This window comes from Sphaerodactylus townsendi, linkage group LG10 (assembly GCF_021028975.2).
Source record: "Sphaerodactylus townsendi isolate TG3544 linkage group LG10, MPM_Stown_v2.3, whole genome shotgun sequence".
NCBI lineage: Eukaryota > Metazoa > Chordata > Lepidosauria > Squamata > Sphaerodactylidae > Sphaerodactylus > Sphaerodactylus townsendi.
Window position 1 is genome coordinate 66,458,266 of NC_059434.1, and position 9,870 is coordinate 66,468,135.

General features: G+C 45.3%; 1 protein-coding gene across 5 annotated transcripts in view; it reads right to left on the reverse strand.

Moving 5' to 3' along the window:
* Positions 1 to 8,089, reverse strand: part of NPNT (nephronectin) — a 69,206-nt gene extending 61,117 nt beyond the window's left edge. For all 5 annotated transcript variants that reach the window (XM_048510043.1, XM_048510047.1, XM_048510046.1 and 2 more), the window contains exons 1-2: positions 7,843 to 8,089; positions 1,158 to 1,258 (exon numbers count right to left, since the gene is read on the reverse strand). In XM_048510043.1, coding sequence (XP_048366000.1) covers positions 1,158 to 1,258; positions 7,843 to 7,913 — 172 coding nt within the window. In that variant the 5' untranslated portion in view covers positions 7,914 to 8,089. The remainder of the gene's footprint in view (positions 1 to 1,157; positions 1,259 to 7,842) is intronic.
* Between the last annotated feature and the right edge of the window lie 1,781 nt (positions 8,090 to 9,870).

Genomic DNA, 9,870 nt, shown 5'->3' on the forward strand with positions numbered 1-9,870 from the left:
ATTTTCCAATAACTAATAGCTGTAAGGGTGGTTCTGATCACACACAGGGAAAGAGGGAATTCAGTTCCACCTATTTTTCTACAAAATGAACTCCAATATGGCAAGCAGCATCTATGGGGCATCTGAAGTTGGAAGGTGGAGATTGAAGATATCCTCCCCATGTCACAGGCTCAACTCAAACTGGGGCCCACCAGTGTTGTTACTTAATTTAAAAAAGCATTCACAACCCACTCATAGATCTTCTAGCTTCTTGGTTGGTTTGACCCTGAAAGCCAATATTTCTGCATTGCCAGCACTTCCCGGGCTGCATTTAAGGGCTACTCTTCTCAAGTGCTTAAAGAAGTTGATCAGACAATGAGAAAGTGAGAAATGTTATTAATATATGGATATAGTTCAATACAAGACACTGTCAGGTTAAATGCAGAAATATAATTTGGATGTTAAAAAAAGAAGTATTTCCCCTGGCATAGCCTGTAAAATTTGGGAAACAATTTTTTGCCTTTAATTTCCAATGAGAACTGTACAATTTCAGTACAGAACAACAACAAAGAAGGTCTTCTTTGTTGCTTGAGGTGTTAAATGGTTTTGTTTTTTTGCTTTTTAAAAAATATAATTGGAAAACATAACAGTAGTTACACTGTGGGAAAAACTATCCCATGGGGGGGGGGGGGGGAACCTAACAAACAAAAAAGTAATATTGAAGCAATTAAGGAAAATGATTAATTAGTATTTAAATTTTGTGACTTAAAGTCCTACTAATAGCAAAGGTATAGCTCAGTGGTAGGGTACGTGGTTTGCATGCAAAAGGTTCCAGGTTTACTCCCCAGCAGATACAGGTTAGCAGGTTTAGGGAAAGGCTTTTATTTGCCCAAGACCCTGAGAGCTTCCGCTATGTGGAAGAGAGACAATTCTGAGCTATAAGGACCAACCGAGTTGGTGTAAGATAGGTTCATTTTAGAACAGTGACATGGGCATTTGGAGCTTAAAATGCACAGTATCCTTAACCTGCCAGTGTCTTTCTCGATAGAAGCAAAAGGCCCATCTACATCACAAGCCCCACATCATGTCAGTGTCTATGATGATGGGAAAGCCATTAAGAGAGAGATTATAAGCCCTGATCTGAAAAGGCTCAAAGCCCCAGCAGAGTCCATACTCACGTTGGCATTGGCCCCACGAATGCCGGACCCAGCCCCAGCAGCAGTCGACGCGGCTTCCAAAGCGACACAGTCCAGTCGTGGAAAATATTTGCCTGGGCCACCTATGCAATACATTGGAAACAGAATAAACGAAGGATCGTGGTTGGGAGAACCCATCAAGCCCATCCTGCTGCGCAAGGACAAGATCCCACCTATTCTGCACCCACATTTTTGTCCTTTCCAACCTTTTTATTGAACAGTTCTATGGAGCCAACAATCACTCTGGCTAGCTCGTGCCATTGTAATGAGCTGCTATTGGAGTAGATGTGGGGTTGATTCTTACATGTTTACAGCTCAATGTGTCAGACTCTCGAACGTAGAAATAACAGAGACCGTAGGAAAGTCCAAAAGCAGTTTATTCCATGTGAAGAGTAACAGGGTATAGCAGGATCTGAGCTAGAGAGCTCAGATCCAGGACTTATATCTTTCAATCTCTCCCCCCCCCACCCCCGTTTTGCCCCACACCAAATGTCCATTACAGTTTCTACTACTACAAAGCTACAAAGAACCTGGGAACCTTTCACACCTCTTTGAAGATGGGCTGGCGCCAGGAGATTGCTAGGAAGGGAAGAGGGAAACAGGAAAACAATTGCAAATCACACACAGCTAGACATCAATATACTGACAGGCATGGTCCTGACACAAGCATTGCATTGACGTTGGAAGCGTCATAGATGTAACTCCACAGCAAGAACTCTTTTAAGTGTGCTTTAAATGAAATACTACTCATTGTAGCCAGTCCACACAACCACCGATCTATGGACAAGAGTACAGAAAAAATACCAAAGGAGTGCAATAAAAGGTGCTCCCTGCACATGTTTAAGATAAATCGGTCTTATGGTATAAACCCAGCGTTCCTCATCTTCTCCTCAGTCGATTGGGCACTTCTCCTCCCTTGACAGCTACTTAAATATTTTAGTTACCTAAAATATCCCTTTATTATCTCTTCTTAGATAAACATACCCAGTTCTCTCTGCCTTTCCTCATCAGAAAGGAATCTCTGCCATGCTTTTAACTTTCCTCTTAGGACAGAGTTACACAATAACAGCCTGACAAGGAGGCTGCTTGAAATCCTTACCATGTAGACACTGCTGTGCATGACAGTTGTTACTGTGCTGTTTATTCTCCTGTATGCATGAGCTAGTTTTCTAATCATTCTTTTAGTGGTTTAGTGTAGTGGTTAAGAGCAGGTGGGTTCTAATCTGGAGAACCAGGTTTGATTCCCCACTCCTCCACCTGAGTGGCGGAGGCTTATCTGGTGAACCAGATGCGTTTCCGCACTCCTACATTCCTGTTGGGTGACCTTGGGCTAGTTACAGTTCTTTGGAGCTCTCTCAGCCCCACCTGCCTCACAAGGCGTCTGTTGTGGGGAGAGGAAGGGAAAGGAGCTTGTAGGCCACCTTGAGTCTCCTTACAGGAAAGAAAGGTGGGGTATAAATCCAAACTCTTCTCCTTCTCTCATCAGATGGCAGTGCCAACCAAAGCAGGGCTTCCAAAGATGATTGGAATGAAGGAGGGAGGTGGCTCATATGTGGTTCTTAAGGCATTTTGGCCAATCAGGGCCATATTTGTCTTTCAGGTGGCAAGGCTATGAACTGGATATTATCTTTTTGTGAGAAATAAAGTACAGTGCCTGATATAAGCTCTTTAAAAAGAACGGATAATTATTCTGTTGATGATGTAACTGATAAGATGATACCCAAAACAAAGGATAAGGAGCCACAATATTTATGCTTACACATTACAACTAAATCGTGCCTATTCCCCAAGGAGCTCTGAGCAGCCCGGCAACTTAACCCAGCAGGCCAGGCTGAGAGCACATCATATGCCCAAGACCATTTATTCATTTATTTCTTTTCTGTGCCCTCCTAGGCAGCACCACCCTTGTATACATTAACTTCAGCTTAGGGTGGTAGCAGTGGGGTCAAACTAGATAGAACATTCTTAAACAAGATGAGTCTGGGAAGCCCGTTCGCTTTCCATGCAGCCCACACAACAGCTTCAGGGGACTAATTCTCAGAGCACTACAGAGGCTCCAGTTTGGATCAGGACTGCAGCAGAGGAGAGCAGCGTCCTCTGCCCTCCCCACTGCGCCATTTTCTCAAGTTAAGATGGCCCAGAGGGGCATTATTTGCCCATTATGAGCATGTACAGAATGCTGTTCCATTACTTTCTAGGGTAAATAATGTCTCATTGGTCCTGGTTCACCACTACACCATACGGAACCCCCTGGCCAAGCACAGATTTGAATCTAGATTTGTCTCATCCAAGGGAAACCATATAGACACTGCACAGTATCCCATCTCTCTCTGTAAGAATTCGATTGTTACAGCCCAATCGTGGAGGGGGGAGGACAGCTTCTGGGAGCAGCGCGGTCTCGCACCAACCCATTTCCTCCCTCCACTGGTGTCCGGTCACCCCACTATAGAAGACAGCAAATGCATCAGTGTCCAGCCACCCCACATCTCTGTGGTGGTGAAATCCAGATGTGGGTGCCACTGCGGAGTTATGCTGGCATCCAACCAGATACCAACATGGGAGCGGGCAGGTTGAGGGATTTTCGGAATGAAGCCAACTTTAGTCCGCTTCCACACAGGTTTTCACACTGGTTGTGCTCCAGCCAGGATCTTGAAGTAATTCCATTGAGCCCAAAAGTGGGTTTTCTGGGCAGCCAGGGCTTTCTTTGTGTTGGCTACCTTCAAGCAACACCTAGAAGTCCTCAGGAGGTGGTGCAGCGGCATCATCCCTGGCTGCTGGAACCCTTTGAATGGGGCTGCCTGTTGCTTAACTCCCTGGGACCAAGTTTGAACTGTGCCACGATCTTCTCGTCTATCACCATAACACCGCATCAGATCTGAGATGTGAAATCTATGAGCCCGCAGTTTGTTTTCTAATACAAAACACGAATGCAACTTTTTCTTAGAGAAAGGCAGGCATGTAAACAAGCCTTTAGAAATTATGTTGACAATCAGAAGAACTATTTGGTGTATTTTCCTCCTCGCTGCCTTTTGAGTTGGCATCAGAGGTCCCACAGGTTGCTAGCGTGGGAAAGTGTATTTAAAATGCAATTCAAAACAAAGTGATCAAAATATAATTATCTGAGCATAAATGTCCATGTGAGACAGATGTCAAAAATAATGATGAAAACTGCAATTAAGGCTGTCCCTAAAGGATCCTGCTCAATCTTTCTGCATTCTGTAGGAACGACTCCCTTATTTGCATCAACATTTTTCATCACATTGTGACACATTACAGCAGCACCAATTACACACACATTCCTGCTCTCCAGCATTCGCTTTCACATTTCACTTAATGTGGATTCATGTTTAAACTTGAGATGCAATCTTCTCAACGTACTATTTCACCAACTCCACGCTGAAGTCATCAACTTCGGGCTTATAAATCATCGGTTTATAGGACTGGATGAATATATTGAGAATTATTTTGCAAAAGCAAGCCTTCTGGTAGATCTGTTCGATCTTGAAGAAATAGGGATCAGTTGGAATGCAACAGAGATAGGGCACAGGAATTAGCCCTGGCTAATTGATTACAGATATATCTATGGCTGCTTCGTTCAAGATGTGCAGGCAAAGAAAAGGGTACCTACGCATGACATTTTACCAGATGTAACTCAGTTTCTCCAGCTGGATTAGCAACTGTAGGAACAAATCAGATATGCCTTTATAAATACATACATACATACATACATACATACATACATACATACATACATACATACATACATACATACATACATACATACATACATACATACATACATGTAAATGCTGTTTATACATATTGCATTACTGTCAATGAGGATGTACATTCAAATGTGCATCCTCATCCTGGTATAACTGATCAAATCTACAGTTGCACATGAGTACAGCCAGATTAGGATGAATGTACAGGTTGCATTCATGCATGTATCCCTCATAAGTGGGCTCCCAACATGTGCAGCATACACAGGATGCTACAAAGAATCTTTCTGACAATTTGGTGTTCCTCTGACATGTAGTAAACAGCACAGACATTACTCCTCAATAGGGATGCCCGCTGATGGCTCTTCCTGCTGATGGTGCCCCCGCCCACCCTCCCTTCTGTGGATCGGGACCTAGCAGAAGAATCAGTGGGGTGGTGAAAATGCTGATGAGCTATGCGCCGATGTCAAGTTCAGGCAAAACCCTGGGCATCAGCCAACACTCCAGGAACTCTATGGTGATATCACCGCTACAGAGTGATGTCACATCCACTACCACCCTTGCCAACTTCCCAGGAGGTTCCAGGAGCCCTAGCATCCCTAATCCTAAACAAATTCACAGTGATCAGCCATGTTTGCACCCAATCTGTGATAAAATCAACCTCCTTAGTTTAAGCATTTCTACTCTCCTCCTTTCACCTCAACATAATATGGGGATAGGAAATTTCCAGTAGGAAATTTGAAATTTTTAACTATTCCCCATTGTGGGAGTTGTTTTAAAGCACCACACTTTATTGCGATGTTGTTCTATTGTCTAAAGTTATATTTCTGTATGCTATGATACATGTTTTATTGATGTATACCCTGATGTTAGCCTCTCTAAGCCTGTCATGATAGGAAGACCAACAGAGAAGTTAAATAAACAAACAAACAAACAAACAAACAAATGGAAAAGAATATCAATCAAGCTACCTCAGGCCCAGCAATCTTCCCAGAGTAGTTCAGTTGAATCCACTGTTACTCCACTTTAATCCCATTTATCTGGACTACAGTAATTTAGCACAGGATCGTGTACATGCTCATACGCATTCCTGAAAGTGCAGCAAGTACTTTTCTACACACACACACACACACACACACACACACACACACACACACACACACACACACACACACACACATGAGAGTAGACTTTTGCACAGCAGATGTATTTGGAAATCCACTTCCAAAATCTAGCAAAGCTGATTACGCCAACTTCTGCCAAACTGTATACACGAGGAGGTCTGCTTGACCATCCCCAGGTGTCCTCATAAACTGTTTATGAGGCACTCGCCCAACTGTTTAACAGGCCTGTTTCCTTTGCATGCTGCTCATGAGGCAAGGTTTCCAGGTGTGCATCCCCTTATTGGCTTGGGAGATAACTGAGGACGCTGAACAAATCCCATGGAAAGCAACAAACACCTCCAGGGTCAATTTGCTCGTCCTTCCAGCTCGCTCCGCAGCCTCCAAAACGGAAGTGCCTTAGCAAATGTCACCCATTTTTCCCACGTTTGAAATGGAACCGGCTTTCTATCCAAGGTCAAAGCATCCATGAGGCAAATGATGAATTCCACAGGAATAATATATAGGCCAAGAGCATCAGGTACGCCATGGGGGTGAAGTGACTGAGCTACGGAGTTTAAAAGAATTTTGGGTTGCCTAAACCTGTCAAAGCATGCATCTCTCAGATCTCTGCACAACTGAAATATGTATGGCACACAGAGGAATTCAGTCTAGCCTTAAGCATTATGTCTTTCCTGATTAATTTCGGCTTTAGGTATAGATTTGAGATGTATGTAAACATTCGTGGGAAACATTCACACAGAAAAGAGTTGTCACAAGTATTCTTCCTGGGTTCATCACTGGTTAACTAATTCACCTCGGGGATACCGTCACTGTGGCTGGCACTGTCCTGACACACCCCACACATAACTTGCCACTCAAGAATCACACACATGAGTAGTGGAGGTCACAATTAATTGTGTTAAGACAATCCATTCAGTTTTTCTGTGAATTGAGGGGAAAGCGTTGCCACACACACACACACACACCCTGGAGTCAGCGATATCCTCTTCGCACCGCTCTTTTTGACATGTTTTGAAAGTTTCATGAAGGAAAAAAATAAATGGCTTGGACACAGTTAAGGCAAGCCCAAGCATAGGACCATGAGAACACAACACTGGACTTCTGTGCTCCCTGTCAATCAAGAGTCACTATTTTTCCTGCCCTCCAGACTTGGGGCAGAGTCTCAGATGCGGATGAGAATCCTTAACCTGAAAAATGGCCCCGATCCACCCTTTCCTCACCCTGCTTTACCCCTGCCAAGTCAAGAGTCCAATAGGGCAGTGAGGCTGTGAAGAAATCCCTAATCCACATTCAAGCTGAAACTCTATCTACGCTTAACTGGGCACTGCTTCCCTTGCGCAAGCGGGAGTGGCTTCGAGGGAAACAGAAGACAGGGGCCAGCGGCAAGTGTTCCAAGGCGCATCTCTTGCACCGTAATGGGGGAACCGCGATCTTCTCCCCCAAACCTGCCTCTTCGTTAGCTTTCGATGCCCCCTGCAGATCCCCTGCTGGATTTACAGGTGCTCCGGTCGCCAACCCCAACACACAACTCCCTTTCCTCTCTGCCGTCAAACGTTTGCCAACTAAGAGATTCATTCGCGCGATCCCCCCCACCCCACCTCTTCCCCAAAGTGCGCACACGCTCATGCCGACTCCCTTCTTTTTTTGCCGACTCCGATTTCCATTCCCAGTCGCCAAATCCAAGCGGCCGTGTCAACGCAAGGTGTCCCAGTTTCCCACGGGCAACTTTCTCAAGCGAAGCCCGGGGGGACAGGAATCTCACGCGCGCCTCTTTCCCTCCATCCTGCCCTGCAAAAGCGACCCCAGCTCTTGCCTTCTCACCTGCCGTCAAAGTCCCCCGAAGCTTCCAGGTACAGCCAGGACAGAACGAGGAGCCGGAGGGATAAATCCATGGGGGACGCCAAGAATTGCCGCGCTTCTTCAGTCAGCAGCAGCAGCAGGTTGGCGAAGGCGCAGCGGCTCCTCTCGCCTCTCAGAGGCACTCCCAGCCTCAGCAGAGCGCGCCGTAAACTGCACCGCCGCGGCCTCCGGCGTGTTGCTAATCCTGGCTCCTGCGAGACGTCCACAAGCGGCGGCGGCGGCAGCAGCAGTAGCGAGGAGCCCCCCCCCCCCCCACTCCGCCCCCAGCCCTTCCCTCCGTCCCTCCTCACTTCCAAGGAACCGCGGCGGTGGGAAAAGGCGCAATGCCCCCAACTGGCTGGAGGGGCGCCCGCGCGCTCTCCGGGGCCAGTTTGCAAAAGACCCGACTGCTCCCCGACGCTGGAGACCGCTGGCTGCTCCTTGAGGGAAGGAGACCGGTGCCTGCCCTTATTACCCTGCTCCAAACAGGCAGTGATTGGATCCAAATGGGTGTGCGTGATCCGGCCTGGGAAAGATCCCGTAGTTTTTAATCCTGCGGTTTGTTACAATATAAATCCGAACCAGAGGCGTAGCTAGGGAAAATGGAGCCCGGGACACAATCTGAGTTTTGCGCCCCCCACCCCTTATGGGCAGGCCACCCTCCCTCACCACGACCAAACATTTCTTGCACCAGGTCATCTCAAAGTCACAATAGAACATGCCCCAACACAAATATGAACACACCAGGACTCCCTAGTTTAAATAACCTTGAAAGTGATGCTATTTTTGGAGGGGGGGGGGGAGGAATCCACCCTTAAACAGCACCAATATAGAGAGCCCAAATCCAACTTAATAGACAGTCCAAATCCAACTTAAATCCAACTTAAAGGGAGACTCTGGGCTCCCTAGTTTAAACAACATTGAAAGTGATGCTGTTTCAGGGTAGATTCCCCACCCACCCCCCAAACAGCATCATTTCCAATGTTGGTTGTTGTGGGTTTTCTGGGCTGTGTGGCCATGGTCTGGTAGATCTTGTTCCTAATGTTTCACCGGCATCTGTGGCTGGTATTTTCAGAGGTATATCACATAAAGAAGTCTGTTATACACTGTGTCCAGACTTCTCTTATAATTGTTATCAAAAATTAAATTAAATTAAAATAATAGGTTAGGGTTACTTTGAGTTCTAGGGCGCTGTCTGAGAATAGGGTTATGGTCAGTTTTAGGTTTTGGGTTTTTGTTACAAATTTGGGAACAATTTATGACTGAATAAATTAAATAAAAGTAAAAGGTAGGGTTGGGGTTCAAACAAGAGGAAGGGTTAAGGCAAAACCCTGAAACCTGAAGCTGACCATAACCCTATTCTTGGACTGCGCCCAGGAACTCAATATAACACTAAGGCAAGCCAGAGCTCCTGCCCTTGTCTTAACCCTAACCCAAACTTATTATTTTTATCTAATTTATTCAGTAATAAATTGTTCCAAAAATTGCAGCAAAAATAAATTAAATAAAAATAATAGGTTAGGGTTAAGGCAAGGGCAGTGTCTCCGGCTTGCCTTACTGTTAGATTGAGTTCTCGGGCGCACTCCGAGAATAGGGCTTTGGTCAGTTTTAGGTTTCGGGGTTTTGTTACAATTTTGGGAACAATTTATGACTGAATAAATTAAATAAAAATAATAAATTAGGGTTAAGGCAAGGGCAGGGGCTTGGGCTTGCCTTGCTGTTACGTTGAGTTCTAGGGCGCAGACCGAGAATAGGGCTATGGTGAGTTTTTGGTTTCTGGTTTTGTTACAATTTTGGGAAAAATTTATGACTGAATAAATTAAATAAAAACAATAAAATAGGGTTAGGGTTACCGCAAGGGCAGGGGCTCAGCCTTGCCTTAGTGTTACGTGGAGTTCTAGGGCACAATCTGAGAATTGGTCTGTAGTCAGTTTTAGGTTTCGGGTTTTTGTTACAATTTTGGGAACAATTATGACTGAATAAATTAAAATAAAATAAATTAGGGTTAGT